Source organism: Diplotaxodon limnothrissa, linkage group LG6 (genome assembly GCF_057381915.1).
Source record: "Diplotaxodon limnothrissa isolate DT_005_m linkage group LG6, D_limnothrissa_male_GT1.1, whole genome shotgun sequence".
Lineage (NCBI taxonomy): Eukaryota > Metazoa > Chordata > Actinopteri > Cichliformes > Cichlidae > Diplotaxodon > Diplotaxodon limnothrissa.
The window spans coordinates 28056726-28074839 of NC_140601.1; the positions used below are offsets into that span (position 1 = coordinate 28056726).

Below are 18114 nucleotides of genomic sequence, written 5' to 3' on the forward strand. Positions count from 1 at the left end.
CGTGTTCAGCATGTAATTAGCGCAAATGAGCCAAACTGTTTAAACGCTGTGGTCGATGACTGACACTTTGAAATTTGTGCATTTTGAGGATTTTACAGCACCCCCCTAAAGACTTACTGTGAGGCTTTTTAGCCTTTATTTTTGAGACGACAGTAGAGTAGACAGGAAAACAAAGAGTGGGGGTTGGGGAGAGAGCAGCAAATGGTCAAGATGCACTCAAACCTGGGCCCCGGCAAAAGCAATATGCTGCTTAACCCAGTATCTGAGGATTTTACAGCTGGACATAACTTTCTTTTTTTCTGGATTCAAACAGTTCATAAGATAAATGGTTTAAAGTGCATGAAGCTACAAAGCTACAAAAGTTTCTAGCCTCATAGAAAGGAAAGACAGAATTATGAAAAACTTTTTGCTAGTATCCTCCGAAGCAGTCAGAGAGTATTTAACTTTGTTGCACTGAGGCTCATCAGAATGCCAAAATAACCAAGGACATGGTCTGCAAATTACTCGTGGCTAGAATTCCTACATATATTGCATTGGTTGAATTTTTGTTTACATGCAGCAATGTTAATAAGCAGCATCTCTGTTATAATAAAATACAAACACAAGACTTGGTTTATGTCTTTGGACTCACTTGAGTTTTTAAAAATCTACTGAACTTTACATTTTCAGATCTTGATTACCTCCCTGAAAGTTACTTGTTAAAGAGTCAGATTCTTTACTCTAAGTGAAGCGTTTAATGTCTGTTGACGAAAAAAGAAAAATTCTCTGGGAAATCTTGATTAGCTCTTATACTTAAATCACTGATAAGTCCACTTTCATTCAATTAATCTTAATAATGAGGGTAAATGTGCATTACAGTTTGAGATTCTCCTTTTTCTTCCTGTGTTCAAAACCTCTCCAGTCCCTCCTGAGGGGAAGTGAACCCTGGGTAAAAGGAAGATCAGGTTTGTTGTCGCACTCACACAGCTTTTTAACATCATCTGCTTTCTGAATGCTCTGTTATGTTTTTAAAAGTCATGGTTCCCATGAGTCAAATCCCCTGATCCTTTCCTTTCCCATGTGTGTGTGTTTGTGTTTTTCTGTTGCTGTCCTCATCCCTTCCTCTCTTCTTAAACCAGAAATTACATTTCCAGAGGTGGCGTCTCGCTCTCGAGAGGAAGAGATCGTTAAATTTTATGCCAGCTGCTGTCTAGAGTTCAATAGATAGACCAGAGAGAAGAAGGAAGCCACAAGAGTACACAGTAATAGAAGTGTGGGGTTAATATACGCACAATTTAGCATCCTCTAATAATTTAATGGAATGTTTCTATGCCAAATATCAGTTAAAGAATTTAAAAAGATTTTCATCTTCAGGCAAAATTGCATTAAAACCCAGTTCTACTCAAAGCTGCTGTTTTTTTTAACCATTTTCACCAATAGTTGCAATATCAGACAAAAGTATCCTATAGAAACTGTGACACAGACAAAATAACGCAATTAAAAAAACAAAACAAATAGAGCATACAATATTGCACTTACACTTCAAATATATGCCTATATTAGCATCAACTCCTGCTACAAGGGCGTACAACATTGTCTTCAAAGAAATGAGATAAAACTGAATCACCTAAATCACACAAGCATGAACGAATTCTTGTGAAGTCATAATGATCACATACGCCAAACACAGGTCTGAAGTTTAAACACACAAAAGCTATAAAGTCGACTAGTCTAAATAACACGACTGCGTATCGTGTGAGAATGCTACGAATTCTTCTCCACAGCACTAGCTCACATTTCCTTTTTCCGTCAAGGTCTATTTCCAAGTGGTGTTTGTATCATCTTATCCATATTGTAAACGCTCAATCCACAAGTCCTTCTTAAATCCTCATGAAAGCCTATGACAGGTTTTGCCTGGTGAAGCTGACAGCAGCACAGGCCCCTAGCTTAAGCCTTCCCTGTGTTCTGTTTGATGGAGATAACATGATGACATGTTTACAGAAGGCAGTGACAGAGCGAGGCTGACAGCTCAAAGTTGGAAGGGTAGTGGAGCCTCTCACTGGGCTCTCATGTGTATCCCTGACAGAGGAAATCCCTCAAACATAATCCCCCCCAATCTGTAAGTTCAAACCACAGGAACACAATGATTAAAAAGGGACCTATTATCCTTTGCATTCTAGTAGACTAGCTTTGCATGATTCTTATTTCAAAATAATCTTTATTTATCTGCTGGGCCTTTTTGCAGCCCCTCAGTTCACACTGAAACAAGCTGTTTTAGCTCTTTTGCCTACACTTTGTTACACTTTCTTCTAATTAACTGAAGGTTTCAAAAGCAAGTCTGAGCGGCTGCTGTATAATGTCTCAGTGGCATAATAATGATCCAGGAGTAGAAAAAAATTGGGGGGGGAAACCCCTAACAGATCCACTTTTAAAGGTTCTCCTTTCTCCGTAAAATGGCGTGATTTTGTGAGGTCAGTCAAGGAAAGAGCTGACACAAACTGAAATGAGAACTCAAGAAAAGGTCTGGAAAAGGCTACTGGCCCACTTCATCTTTCAGTCTTGTAACATGACAGCCCACTGAGAACGCAGCCGCTGTCCCGGTGTGGAGCAAAAGCAGATGGTGTTGATATGCTTGTCACTCGTAAACGTCTGTTAAGGACCTTTAACAAAATACCTCACAAAGATTGAAAGAGTGAGAGTGGATGACCAGAGAAAGCTGTAAATGGAGGACCCTTTAGGTGAAGGACGAGTCAAGAAAAGAAAAAAGGAAAAGAAACATGAGCCAAATGAAACAATATCAGTGACAAGCTGAAAAACAATAGGAGAATACAAAGCCCAGCGCAGCAGGGCAGACACTGTGGTGCTGTGTACCACTGTGAGAGCCCGCTGTTCTGGGCAGCACTCAGCAGACTGAGAGACCACAGCTGTAACTCAGAAGCCCGGGCGTTTCTGAGAAACATGGAAGGGGAACTAGGAGGGTCTCACCACAGAACCATCCACAGCTGCAATAAGGGAAGTAGGATAGGGCAAAGGACAAACAAAGACCATAAAGGAATAAATCAAGCAACCACTAAGCATCAAGTGGGAAAGGGGCTGGCTTGTTTGCATATATCAATGGGCAGCACTTAATTGGGGGAAATGAGAAGCAACTCGCTGTGCACAAATGGCTTCTGCACTTCTTCTGCACACAGTTTTGTTGTACCCTTTATCTGTTCAGAAAAACATCCAGCTAATCGGGTCTATTAACGGACCCTTTTCAATGCAATTATATAGACAAGCTACAAGTCAAGACTTCAGAGTGAGCCAAAGCTAAAAACTGATTCTAATTTAAAGAACCATGAGGTATCTGTGTGCAAGCCATAGACCAAATTGTATCATTTTCTATTACCAGTTTAGAGTCAAGATGCCACAGCAGAGCATAATATTATAGACTGGTGCAGTTCTGTAGAGCAGACCACCGCAAATAATAATCCACTCTAACCCCCTCCACCCACCCAGTGTCGGCAGGTCCTCAAACTGTCACCTCTGACAGGACGTGACATGTCTGACTTCCTCCAGGCACTGACATACGTACAGACAGAAAATGTCAGCTGTGGGCAGATAAACAAGCCATTTTTTAAACAAAATGTGACATTTATGACTCGTGCATTTTTATTTCCTACCACCACCTGACAAAGACAAGAATGAATAAAAACTTCACAATGGCGAACAAGAAAGACAAGCAAGCTTTTAACATGTGGGTAAAAGGTGTGCACGCTAATGTGTGAAAACATATTGTCAGCCTGTTTCTTAATAGTAAAACAAGTTCACACTACTCCTCTCCACTCAGCTCTTCTTCCTTCGGGGAAAATTCTTTGGTCAAGAACACCAAAAGTGTGTTGAATGTCAAAAATGACACCAGCAGTGGGTTATGTGTCCACAGGGGTGGGTTTATACCTTTAAAGGATCAGGTTTGAAGTCTTTATGCGCTCGCAAAACAACAATAAGTCTCTGAAAATGATCCATCTGCCAAAGCTCACGATAATGCAAGACTTAATTACAGAAGGGGAAGTAACCCCCTTCATTTATTTTGGGCTGCTAGCCCCAAACAATCCTAATGAAGCGTTTACCTGTTGTGATTGAATTACTTATTATTATCCAGCTACAGTAATCTGATTAGTAGCATGTAAACAATGGATGACTGACTTTAACCAAAGGATTTTGTAATAATGCTTCATGTAAATCAGACGTGAGGCATTAGGAGTAAGTAATATCAAATGTATTGTGTGATAAGCTGTAACAGTGACAGCAGCACGACTGCTGTGGGGAAAAACACATTTAAATTAATTTCCTAATTCAATAATGTTCTGGTGGTATTGTGGCGCTACAGTGACTTCAGGGTAGCAACACAAAATGCATGCATTTATTCATGCAGACGCAATACGCAAGGATGAATGCATCTCTTTACTTATCAGACATTAAGATGAAATGCAGCTGGTTCGTGTTGGTTAACGAGAACATTTCCAATAACACAACAAGAGAGCAAATGGAGCGGAAAGATCCATCTGCTACATTAGCTATGAGATGAGTGGGATTCAAGGGCATCGTATCCAACAAAGCAACTGTTCAGCTACTGTACTAAAAAAATGGGTAAGAGAAGATCATCGGAGACACCAAAAGTATGAGATCACAGCTAAAGTGACTAATCACATCCTTGCACAATTTTCTTCCTGCTTGAAGCAACTGACAGGAGTTAGAGGAAGAGATAAGTCCTTCCCTGAGAAAGTCTCAAGGCAAATCTCAAACTCACAACATGACCTGTTTGACTCTTCACCTTTAGCTGAACTTGGCAACAAACTCTCTGGAGAGAAGACACAAGGGATTGACAAAATTAAATCACATCACAACAGCTTAGGTCCATCGGTCCTTGGCTAATCCACTGCACTGGATCAAACAGAGCCTTGAAACTGTGATGTGAGGAGAGCTGAGGCTAAAAGAAGGGATCCTTACTACAGAGAACCCTGGAGGCATGCAACTTAAAGAGGAATACGGGCTACCCTGATTGGTCAATCACTCTGCCTCTTTATGCGAGGCTGACTACCCATCCATGCTTCAGAGTTGAGGACACAATGGGGAGGGAAAGCAAGAAAGAAAGGGAGAGGGTGGGAGGAGGGGGAAAGTAAGGAGGGGGGAGAGTAGCAATGCTGACCCCCCAAACTCTTCCCGATAGTTGAACAATAGGAAAGAAGAAGAAGAGTGGGAAAGGGAGAAAAATTAAGGTATTTACACTAAATTTGGCTAGCTGTACAGATCTCCTGCAAAAAAAACCCCATCTAATCTACTCCCAGCTTCAAAACTTTACTTTCTGAGCACACATGAAGCACCTAGCAAACTAACTCTGACACCAAACAGCCCCAGAGGACACATTTACCCCCTCCCCACACACCGACACACCGCCCTTTTGTTTCCCTTTCCCTCCCTCTTACAGCCTGCCCCCTTTTATACTTTTTCTAAAACCATTCCCCACTGTTACTGCGAAACAGAAAAGTACACGGTAAACATAAAAATCCACAACTCACCCAACCCTTTCCTCTCCTCTCTTTCGTCCTCTCAATCACAGATTCAGCTGTAGAGGCCAGGCTGCCGCTTCTCCTCCCGGCCACGCCCACACGTGGTCATGTGACTGCCATCCCAAGTGGCTAAGAAGGCATTCGGCAGTCACACCCCTCATTCAAAGAAAGTGAATGAGGAATATTGTGGATATAGCGAGCTATCCTAAACCACATTTATTATAGATAAAGTTTTATGTCTTTATGGGAAAAGGAAATTACAAAAGAAGAGTGTGTGTTTGCACAATACAACAGGCAATACCTACTTCCCTGTCCTTATGTGTGCCCATATGCTCTCTACCACCCCCAACTGCTTTGCTTCACAGCAAGAAGTGTAACAGATTATCTGTGTGTGCACACTAACAGCATTTGGTCTTTCCTTCAGTCCTCATTGCGCCTCTTTCTGAAATAATAGGCAGCACACACCAGAGGTGTGGACTCGAGTCACATGACTTGGACTCGAGTCAGACTCGAGTCATTAATTTTATGACTTTAGACTTGACTTGAAAAAATGTTCTAAGACTTGTGACTTGACTTGGACTTTTACACCAATGACTTGGGACTTGAATTGGACTTGAACCGGTTTACTTGAAAAGACTTGATATTTTACCCCAAATATAAAATTTAACACGCATATTATATAGAGATTGAAAATGTAACGTCATTCACGGGTAGAACCGCAAAGGATTTTGGGAACTCGTGGCAAGCGGTACTAGCGCACGCAGGCTTTCAATTAAAATCAGTTATACAGCGATAAAAAAGAAACACAAAAATGTCAAGAAGCTGTTGTATTATTAACTGCAATAGCCGGTCGCATGACAGCCACGGGAAGCCGACGGGTAAAGAGATCGGTTGTTATCGGATTACGTCGTTGAAGAGAAATTGTTCGAGCCATGTTTCCGAAGTAATAAAGAGGCGACTGGATTGCAGCCATTCAAAGACCAATTATAACGTCCCAGAACACTCCAGCTCACAGGTTAGTCTGCTCCAAGCATTTCCACACAGGTCAGTCTGCTGTTGTAGTTAATGCGTCATTTTTCTTAACATAATTGGTGATATAGGTTACAAGCAAGTCTGGCGCTGAACAGAAATTGTCGCGCTATGCTCCTTTATTTATTGTGCATAAATAGTGAATTGTCCTGACACAATATTGCGTTTCGCTTCTGTTATTATGGTACATTGACAAAAACATATACTTTTATTCACAGGATAAAACTGTTGTTTTGTATCACTAATTGCCCAGTGCGATTACAGCATACAATATTATTGTCACTGCTACATTTCTGTGATGCTACCAGAAATTATTTCCACTGCTAATTAATTACCGTTGAGCTCAAAGGTCCTATTAATAAACGGTTAACGAATGTGTATTTATGACGACGATTTGTGAGACTGGTAAACTTATGATATGTACGATGGTCTTTACTTTCTACACGGTGCATTTCAAGGTCCTGCACCCATCCGTCGGTAAACTGTACCTGGGCTTGTTGCAGTGACCGGAAGTTACTAAACTTCATGAGTGTATGCACTCACTCCAAGAAGCGTATAATTATAAATATGCATATAAATATGCTACGATGAGATAGCTGACTTCATCTAACTAGCAAATGTTTTCCAGGCTACGTTGGTGATGCAGTTTTTTTTTTTAAATGATATTTTAAAAAAAATATCATTTATTTATGTATGATATTTTTGTCATGCGATTTTAAAGCCGGTCCTACAACCGCATCCAAGAATAACATGCAGCGTATCTCAGAACTGTCGGTGAAAATTATTCTTGGAGCTAGGTTTAATTGAGCTGCATTTTAAAGAGGTGCAATTTCACAATTTGTGTATATTTTCTAAGTTCACTATTTTGTCATGTGTTGAGAAAAACACAGATTTAAAAATTACATGGTCTAATATTTACATTTAGCATAACTGCAACATGCTTTTTTTCGTTTTTTTTTTTTTTTAAGACTCGAAAGGACTTGAAATTCAAAATTTCAGACTTGTGACTTTACTTGGACTTTTACACCAGTGACTTGAGACTCGACTCTGACTTGCCTGACATTACTTGAGACTTGACTTGAGACTTGAGGATAAAGACTTGAGACTTACTTGAGACTTGCAAAACAATGACTTGGTCCCACCTCTGGCACACACACACACCAACATGCATCCTCTCCCTCCAGCTGTAGCTGACTCATGACCAAAACCATGACTAATTCAGAACATTTCAGAGTTTATAAAAATAAAACTACATAAAGGAATATTTTGCGAAAAATGCTGTAAAAGGATCTACTTGTTTTATGCACCGTTCCCTTTTCAGCTTCGATTTCCCTCTAAAAACTGGCAACAAGGAAATAAGCTCATAGTTTGTAAGAACGCCCCCACCCCCAGTAAAGCTTACCAAACAATTAATGAGTGTTGTTTTGGAGGGTTATGTGTTGACCAGGTATAGTGGCTTCCTGTGGTCCAAGGCGGTTGATATAAAGACTCAAGGAATGATTAACTTTAGTTGTTTTCTTCTCCTTTCAGTTGTTATGCTTAGCCAGCTGGGCTTTAGCTTTGCCTCAGTGGGCTTTAGGTACACTCTTAATTGGTAGACGTAAGAGAAGTCTTTGCCGTTTTAACCTGCAACCAAAAACCCAATACGGTTATTTCCAGTGATGCCAAACTACTTGTTTTCCAACAGAAAACGTATGTCCTGGATGTTCCCCCTGTTACACATGCTGTTTTTATTTTGCTGTGGTAACCCAGCACCGCTCAGTGTATGAAATAGTCGTGTAAGAACTAGACTGTACTTGTGTGAAGCTGCACTGAAGTAAGCATTGGCTGCGAAACAGCAGAAAGTATTTCCAAATCCCAAATGTTCCTTGGAAATGTGTAGGCCTTGTGCTCCTGCTTCCTGTGTCCCTCCTCTCCAACAACATAGAGGTTCACATTGATCAAATCCATCCCTCCGACTGAGAAATACTAATAGTGCAGTCAGCGTGCGAGGAGCTGTTTTCTGAGAACAGATTTTTATGAATAAAGACAAAGAAAGATTTCTGCTACAAAGTGGATTTAATCTTAACTTACTGGAAGAAGAGCGTGATTAATTTGTTCCTTTGTTGACTTGGCTCTGCTTTTTTTTTCCATCAGCATGCAGGCTGAAGGTCTGACAGAGGTTTTCATAACATTCAGCAGAAATACTTCCTTCCTGTCAAAAATGGAGCTGAATCTGACTCTTGGCAGCGGTTTTGTTGTGAATATGAAACCAAAGCAAACGTGCAATATGGTGTGTTGTGGGTATCAGGTACCCAAACATATTCACTGCTGTTATCAGTTTGCATATACAAGCTACGAGTTTTTAAGATACACCTATTAAGAAATCTCAAACATAGAAACAGCAAATCGATTTAATACTGAGCAACTGCTCAGAAAGTTTACATTCACTTCCTTCACTCGGACCATGATAAAAGATTAGCTTTACCACAGGACCGGATCAACCATGTTATCTGATGTCTGTATCTAGAACACCAGCATAACTTTGTGAGACATCATTTATGGTTAATTCTCCTGTGATCTATATGACTAAAGCATCTAACAACTTTAAGCTATATGCAGCAGTTCCAAGGTTCAGTTTAGGCTATGTCCTGGGCTTGTATCACAGCTGTCATCAGATTCAATTATGAATATAAATCTAATGAACTTTTGCTACATAAGGAAAAAAAAACCAAAAAGATAAATGTTTTCACTGTCCCACATGCCTTTTCGGGTGACACGCTTTCTGACAAATTTCTGTTTTATCAAAGAAGATATTTTCCCTTCAGTTGTCACCAGACAATAAACAATGTTGTCAGTATGGACCTTGCGACACACCAGTGTCTGAAGTTCCCATTTCCTCTTGGAGGAAACAAACATCAAAGGAGAGGAGACATTTTATTAGTGCTGCAAAGAGCCTAAAAGACGGATTTCAGAAAAAGCAGGCGGGGGTGCAATATGTGTGTTTGTGTATTATAGATACATTTCCTTACTTATCAATGTATATTTAGAGTGTAGTATGCATCCCATGCTAAAATGCTATGACTCATATCTGCACAACAAATAAGTGATTCAGACGGCCAAAATAACCCAACAATCACCTCTACTTCAGCCACACAGTGCTATCTGTGGCCTGATCCACGTGTCGCTGCTTCACTGTAAATCTAAATAAATAAAGAGTTTCCTCTTTCACTTTAATTTCAGCTCAAATACATCAAGCCATTAAAACCTGTGGTAACCGAATGCTAATATGTAGGGATGGCTGAGGGGAATACGAGCTTTGCCTTAAGGCCAAAGCTGATTTCTGAAGGCTACCCAATCAGGGCAGAGCACATACTGAGCTGATTAAAAGAGTCGCTTCCATGACTCAGCGGACTCAGTGACACATCCTCCCCAGGAGAGGTTGGGGAGCTGAGGAGAGAGCAGAAAGCAAAGGGAAGGAAGGCCGGGAGGGAAAGAGGAGGCAGAGAAGAGAGATAGCAGCAGGAAAAGTAGCGGGTGGGGGTGGTTGGGAAAGTAAGGAACAAGACAGAGAAGGGGAAAGAAGAAGAACATCTGTCTTGGCCTAGATATCTATGGGGAAGATAGCTGGGTCTGCTGGAGACTTCCTGTTGTGTTTTTTTTGCTGTGGTTGCTCTGCTCTCCTGTGGTGCAAATGGAGACAGCATGTGTGATGAGCGAGGACACCCAAAAGTGTTCTCGCAAGACTCAACTTCTGGTTAAAATCGCCAAACATATATTAACAGTTCTGCTGGATTAGTCTGCAAATATATCTCCAGCTACTTCACATGTTGACAGTAAAATATTTCACTGCTCCAGGTTTTTTTCTTCAGCCTGCAGCTTGGACAATTTATCTCAAGGCTACTATGACGTATGCTCATGCTTGTATTTTATTAGCTTTTCACTGTACCAAACTAGAAAAGAATGTGCTTCGTTCTTTCTTTCTTTTTGTTTTTAACAATGATGAAACCATTGAAGATAAAGTGATTTTGTGGTCCGAGCAGTTGTTTAAAGAGATGTGTCTGCTTGTGGTTTACTGTTTCTCTTAAAAAGCCACTAAAGCATTCCCAGCTGGACTGCTTAATACAGAGATGAGTTAAAAAGACAAAGAGAAGTAGAAGCCTCTTCCACTTTCAATTACCATATTTTTAAAAAAAATCCCACTCATTCTTCTATAACGATGTTTTCTTTCAAATGTAACCACATCACCATTCTGGTAAGAACAACATGTTTTTCCAATTCATAGGAATGAAAGGAGGAAGTGCAGAATGGTGTCTCATAAGACATTAAAACACTGATCTTTGCAAAATTGTGAATTGAAAAAATGTTGAAAAAAAACTCTTTTCCTGCACCAATTTCCCTGCATCCCCATCTGAGGAGGATTCATTGTTCATCCTTTTCCATGATTGTCCTTAATGGAAACCAGACAGTTATTCTGCCTCTGTAAGGAGATAGTCCAAAACAGCCAAGCTCTCCCACAGATACAAAAAAGACAATGCCTGAACAGATACTCACACAGGGGTTCTGTCTTGTGGTTGTTGTACATCTCGCTGCAAGTAGAAGTCATATCTCCTCAAAGCGCCTTTCCTTCTGCACCTCTTTCTTACTTTCACAAGTGAAAGACCAGGAGTTAAACTTCTAGTCCATACAAGCCAGTGTGTGATCTCTCACAATGTCCTCTAGTCTTCCCTGCTGACCACCAAGCAGAAAAACTACAGAGAACTGGCCTTCTGCGGAATCCCTAGCCCCCTGCTAGGTCTGCGGGGGCCAGGATTGGGGATGACTCAATTCTAAAAATGAAAACAGGACGGAAGGAGCTCTGTGATTAAACTGTTTGTGCGGTCACGGCATGTCTTCGTGAAACATCTAACTATGTTATGATGCTAATTAAATCTAAACAGAAACCTGGGATGTGCACAGACATGGAAGCAGATAGAGATGGAAAATGAAGTTCAGCTTCTGACATTATAAAAATTCTGTAACTGGTGTCAGCATTCGTTTGTCGACAGGACAAAAATACCACATAAGGCTTCCACTGAACATTGAACCTCAGTTTGATGGTGCATGAGAGACGAATGAATCTGAGGAAACTTGTCATTTCTCTGTGCAGTTGTGTTTTCCACCCTCATCTGCCCGCTCTGCCGCTGAGTGATGCTGATGACTACAGTTGGCTGTGTACCATTAGCAAATCCTTCACACCATCGAGGCTGGACGTGAAAGTTCACCCAAAGTTCCTTCAAGCTCAATTGGTACATTTCTTTTCTCAACAGATGACGGGGTTCTTCAAACAAGGTAATTGCACTAAAAACCACAAAGCTGCAGGCATATTATCTAAATCCCTAAACTATCATTGTAAATCCCATTTATAGCAAAAGATCCAGATCACTGCTTTTAGAGTCTGTGCTGATTATTGGAAAGTAAAGACTTGAGCATCAGTAATGATGCTTGCCCTTTCTGAACTGAGAAACCAATCAGTCAGCAGCGCAGCATGTCTGAATCAGGCTTACAAAGCTAATCTAACACATTAATCAGCAGGGTGAAGGTAAGAGCGCAAAAGAGGCAATGAAGATTATTAATATAAAAAGTTATGTAGCACTTCAGTTTTTTTTCTAAACTTCATTCTCTGTTATGAAATGTCATTTACTGACACTGAAATTTTATACTTTTAAATTTCACATGTGCAGAGTCTGCACAGTTCAGCATCAGCAAGATCACATTTTTTATAACTGCGCTGTCTTTAAGTGGTTTAAGATAATCACCTGTTGTTGGTGCACAATGAGGGACGAGACTGCACAATCTCATCTTTATTTTTGGGTTCTTTTCCACGCACATTCACTTCAGACATACTAACACACCAGTCCCTCCGCTTTACTCGTTTCAGCAGATGGTAAGTCTGTGATGCAAAAGGCCATCTGTCTGTCCATGCACAAAACAGCCCCCTATCAGCCAACAAGTGGATAAAACATCATTAGTAGAAAATGTGGAGACAAACACATGAACTTTTCTCCTGCACTGAAACGACTCTAAACAATCAATATCTGAAATGTATTTTACCCCGACTCACACAGATCCATGAAACACGCTTGAGTGAGCAAGAGGCGTTAACCAAACGAGCTCACCAGATTTAAAAGTGGGAAAAAACTGTTTTTGTCAACTTTAGAATTGGAGTTATATACGTGTAATGCTGCTTACTATCATAATTATGCAATTCATCGTCATTCTGGTCACGTTTTAGGTTTGTTTGTAAATGTTTTTGATATGATAATAGTGGATTTAATGCTCAGTTTCACCACCTGAACATATCTGAAGATCAGTTCTTTAAATTTATCAAAGTTTTACTGAAAAAACAAAACAATGGCTGATAATAGCATGCCATATTCCATTTTAACCTCCTCTTTAATTTCATGACCAAGATAAGAGGTATGATTTTCTCATCAGCTTTTCCAAGACAAATGAATCACTAGCCCCATATCTAGATAAATAACAAGGAAGAATCATACGCCGGAAGGCCAGATAAATGAAGATAATGTCAACAGACTAAATGCTATCTTGCCTTCCTTCATTAGGCTCTGATGGCCCATATCCTACTATCTGTCTTTTTCTCTTACGGCAAGGTCGCTGCTTCTTTGTGATGTGTGTGCGTGTGTGAAAGTCTAAAGCTGAGCTGTTTATGTTTTGCCAAAAGTTAATTTCCTAGTCAGATGAGTTTAGTATATTCAAAGTAGTAAATGCTTGGGTATACATATGCTTTAAAATATAAGTGAAGGAGAACTATGTGAACATGTTTGGGTTCACAGCATGCAGGGGTAACTGAATGGAGAAGGGGGTGTTTACAGCAGTTTGGGGATTTGGCATAATGACTTAACAGGACAGAGGTCTTTCTGCAGTGGTGGGAAACTTCTTTAACCCTTGACTTCCCCCAGATGCTCAGTGTAAACTTTAACTTCCGAAAGCCTTTTCTGGGTGAGAGGGGAACTGTGTGTGTCTGTGGTCTGTGTGTGTGCGTGTGTATGTGGGACTATTTATCTGAGGCAGAAGGGCTGTCCCTTTCCCATTATTCAGCTCCACCTTCCAGTGTAAGATGTTCATTGTAAATAAGGAAAACATTTCATGTTAAGTCTTTTTAGTGTCTGCACACTTCAAAGAACTGCAAAGCAGTTTATTGAAAAAATGTCTATCCCACTGATATATTGGTGTATTAAAAACATTCATAACATATGAATGGAAAAGCCTGACATCTCTTTTCTGCACCAGCATGGTTCAAATTTCTGACCCTGGAGCTTTTTTCTTCATTAAGCTCCAGCCATGAGAGAAAGCGCAGTTGTATGATAACATTTTTCATTTGAAAATTAAACTGTCTGAAAAAGCATGAAACACAGCTTTATTTTACCTGCCACCCAGACTCATTTCATTTCATTTTTCATTTCATTTCATTTCATTTATTTATTTATTTATTTATTTATTTATTTATTTATTTCACACTTGGTACAACAGTTTCCACAGTTAGTTCTTTCAGACAAACCAACCACACTTTCTGTCAGTAAAGCACTGCAACAATGTGTGAAAAGGAGCAGGAAGAAGAAAATATTCTTATTAAACCCTGCCCCCTATCTACAATCCAACTTATATTGCAAGTGGGCACCACAAATAAAGGAACAAACTAACATTAACATTTATCTCCGGTCCTGACTCAAACCAAACAACAAATTTACAATCAGAATATACCACTCCACATAGTAACAAGGAGAAAAGATAAGAAAATAAAATAAATAAAACAAAAAACAATGGATCCTTTTTCAATGAACTCCAATTTCATTCACATTCTTCATATTGAGTTATCGTTTTAAGCATGTCACACTTTTTAAAACAATGTAAATTTATACAATTCTTTAAATTATAATGAAGAGAGTTCCACAGTCGTATACCCCTAACCGTTGGACTCATTAATCTTTGTGTAGTCCTAGCTAGCTGATGCTTAAAATAAAATTTCCTTCTGCTGTCTTCTCCCCCCGAACACATTAAAAACACTCTTTGTAACTTAAAAGGCAAAATATTACTTTTAGCATTAAACATAATTAATTATATTAATTAACAATTTCGATTTTATAAATAATTTATTTGTATGTTCCCTTTATTTAATATTATGAATCATTCATATCACTTTCTTCTGTAATAAGTTTAGAGGTTTTATAGTATTCTCATATGTATTCCCCCAAACTTCGACACAGTAACTAAAGTATGAGAAAAACAATGAAAAATATAAAATGCGCATTGTTTTGTAGTCTAATAAATCTCTTACATTTCCCAAAATATAAATGTTTTTAACCATCTTCTTTCTAATATACTCGATATGTGATTTCCACATCAAATTTTCATCTACTATGACACCCAAAAAGCAAAATTCAGTAACTCTTTCAATCAATTCTCCATTAATGGACATAATGACTTCTTCCTCCTTTACACGATTGCCAAATATCATGAATTTCGTTTTTGTCAGATTCAAAGATAATTTATTTACATAGGGTTACTCAAGATTTACTAATCACACACTGCCTCCTGCTGGCTTGTTGGGGAAGCACAGTGACAGTGAAAGTCATGCACAAGATAATAGGAACTGACGCTTGTCACTGCTGTCACTGCAGGGCGTTTTTTGAACTGAAAAAATAGATGTAAACTCGAGGCTCGCTGACTTCACATGAGCAAAAGTGCTCATTAACTTGCAGCACAGCCAAAGACGCAGACACGAAGAGTCTCCCCTTCAGCGCAAGAGCGTCATTTTAAGCCACAAATTTCTCATCATCATGATCAAGGATCTTGAATTATTTGGCAAAAATGTACTTCTATCTAAAAAAATATTATTATAATCCAACAGAAGAGAGGATTTTCAAACAATTCAAACAAAATGATTCTCGCGTTAATGAAAGAACAACAAACTAAAGTAGGATTTTATTCCCATTAAGGAACAGCTCCTCCTCACAAGCGCATAGGTAAAGCCTGCCCCCGCTCTCATTTTTTTCCTTGGCAATTAGCCGAAGGGTCACACTGAGTAATGGTCTGGGATCAGTCCAGAGTAATTACACTGGGAGAGGATTGACCCCACATGTGCCTCTGCCGGAGGCTGCGTGTTTGCATGTGTGTGTGTCGATGAGAGACAACAAAAACACGCATACACACAAAAAGAGAGATTAAGAAAGCATGCTTGTTTGTGTGTGCATGTGTGTGTGCGTGTGTGGCCTTTTTTGACCTTTGGACAAGCAGAGACAAATCGCCCTCCACCCTCTGTGGACGCCTCCTCCTCACTTTTAGAAGGTCAGTCCAAACTAAAGACAAATGGCCTCACTTGGTCTTTCTTTCACAGTGACCACATTTTAATTATGAACAGAAATGTCAATAATAATAGGAATCAATTAAGGCAATAGGCAGACATATTCTGTCCAGCTGAAATGAGGATATCACTTTTGTTCCGTACCATCACAACAGGAAGACAGGACACAATGGCACTACATGAAGCGACTCCTCAGTAACACCCATTAAATACACATTTACTCTCAAAGCCATAGCCTTGGTTTCCTTTGCAATTGTATTTTTAGTGTGTTACAGTTTACACTTTCTGATGTTCTGAATTTCCTCTCTACCCTTATCACAACAAAATACTAAAGAAGTGAGCAAATGAGGTTACTGGATGTTACCCTTTCCCAATGATAACCTATACCAGTCCCATCATCCCACAGATAAAGACACTATTTATGGTCAGCCACTCTAATGAGTTACTATAAAAGTCCATGCTTGATCTTAAAATAAAGGCTTTTCCGGCAAGAAGAAATTGTATTAAAGTTGAAAAATGTGTCAGAAAAAAAGTGCTAAAAAAATTCTGACTACAGGTGGTTCAAGCATTTCTGTCCAGAGATATTACGGCTCCTTCTGCAATGAACTGGTGAATAGCAGGCCTAACTGTCAAGATAACGAGTGGACCAGATACCCATCAGAATGCCTCTGGCCTGAAGTGAAGCTTTGTTGTTACATTTCTTAGATGTGCTGGATCAGTTTAAAGCTGTTACTTAAAAAAGCTGCTTCTTTCTGCTTCAAGTACTTAAGCTGCCATCTATCACAGCTGAACCGAGACAATATTGAGGTCTTTTAATATTTCACCACATTATACAAGATAGAAAATTCTGAATTTGTTTGAGATTTAAACACGTCTCTCCCTGTTCAGCTCAACCCCTTGGTTATTATCAGCAAAATTTTGACTAGAATTCTGTAATGAAACAGTTTTTTAACACTAAACTTTTTATGGAACCTAATAGACTAAAAGGGTGAATAAACTGAAGACAGTGGCTTACAGATAAATATAAGAAAACTCCAACAAGTGTTAATGTCAAGTCCAAATGTGCATTTGAGTCTTTGTGCATCTGTTGGGAGTAGAACAGCCGTCCACGTCCCTAGCTAAAACACCATAATGAACTTAGTATGTACAGTTGCCTGAGATGACATCTGTTGCTATGATTTGGTGCAGTATAATAAAATTTGACAGAATTGTGCGGCCTCTGTTGACTTAACCCTCTTCAGATGACGTATGTGCTATTCATTGATCTACCAGTGATTGTAAGTCACACAGCAGTGGATGTGCGTGCACATTTCTTTTCATGCTGACCTTTTACCTAAACATCCTGGCGTATTTCATTCCCCTTAATGCTCACATCAAAGTACGGAGGGATATTGTCGAGGAAGCTGACTAACTTAGATCACATGACCCCTGTGAGAGGAAGCGCTCTGCTGTGAGGTCAGCTGCAGGGGAAACAATCACACTGAGAGAACACGGAAGGAAGCAAGCACAGCGTACACTGTGTGTGTGTGTGTGTGTGTGTGTGTGTGTGTGTGTGTGTGTGTGCGCACATGTGCGTGTGTGCATATGTACTCATATGATGTGTAATGTCATTTTTCTGGAAAAACTGAATAGGCCGGAAATCAGGGCAAAACACTTTAAAAAAGTAATATGGAAAAAATAATCAAATCATAATCATTAGTTGAAGTGTTGCAAATAACTTTCCCTGTTATCTATGAGGCAGATACACTTCAGAAATTTCAAATCTGTGACAGTAGTGCATTTATAAGCATAACTTTGCAGATGTGTTTTTGCCACAGTTCTCTTTTGCGTTTCTGCCGAAGAGGGCGGGCCCATTCAGGTCACCCCTCATTTAGACCCCTATTTGGGCCTCTCCCTGTGGACAAATAAGTGGCTACAGCTCACATAATCTCGAAGAGAACCGTTTAAAACTCTCAGCACACCGTCAAGAGATTTATAGTAATATGCAATAAAAAAAGACTATAAGTACAACGTGACATACTTACAGCACAGGCACATGGGCGCACTGGGACACTTTTGAACAACAAAAAATCTGCCAGATGATAAAGTGCAGTTTTCATGGTAAAACTAGTGTAATATTTCAAACCAGGTAAATATAAAATTAAATGTCTAAAATCAGCAGGAAAACACACACATTATGTTTCATCAAGTGATAATTGCAAAATACTTGGCATT

General features: G+C 39.6%; 1 protein-coding gene across 4 annotated transcripts in view; it reads right to left on the reverse strand.

Moving 5' to 3' along the window:
* Positions 1 to 18114, reverse strand: part of septin9b (septin 9b) — a 57502-nt gene that overhangs the window by 21718 nt on the left and 17670 nt on the right. The window contains exon 1 of one of the 4 annotated variants that reach the window (XM_085354948.1): positions 11091 to 11313. The exons of 2 other annotated variants lie outside the window; for them this stretch is intronic. In XM_085354948.1, coding sequence (XP_085211074.1) covers positions 11091 to 11142 — 52 coding nt within the window. In that variant the 5' untranslated portion in view covers positions 11143 to 11313. Of the gene's footprint in view, positions 1 to 5537; positions 5598 to 11090; positions 11314 to 18114 lie in introns of those variants that run through there. One more of the 4 variants, XM_085354949.1, reaches the window with a different exon arrangement.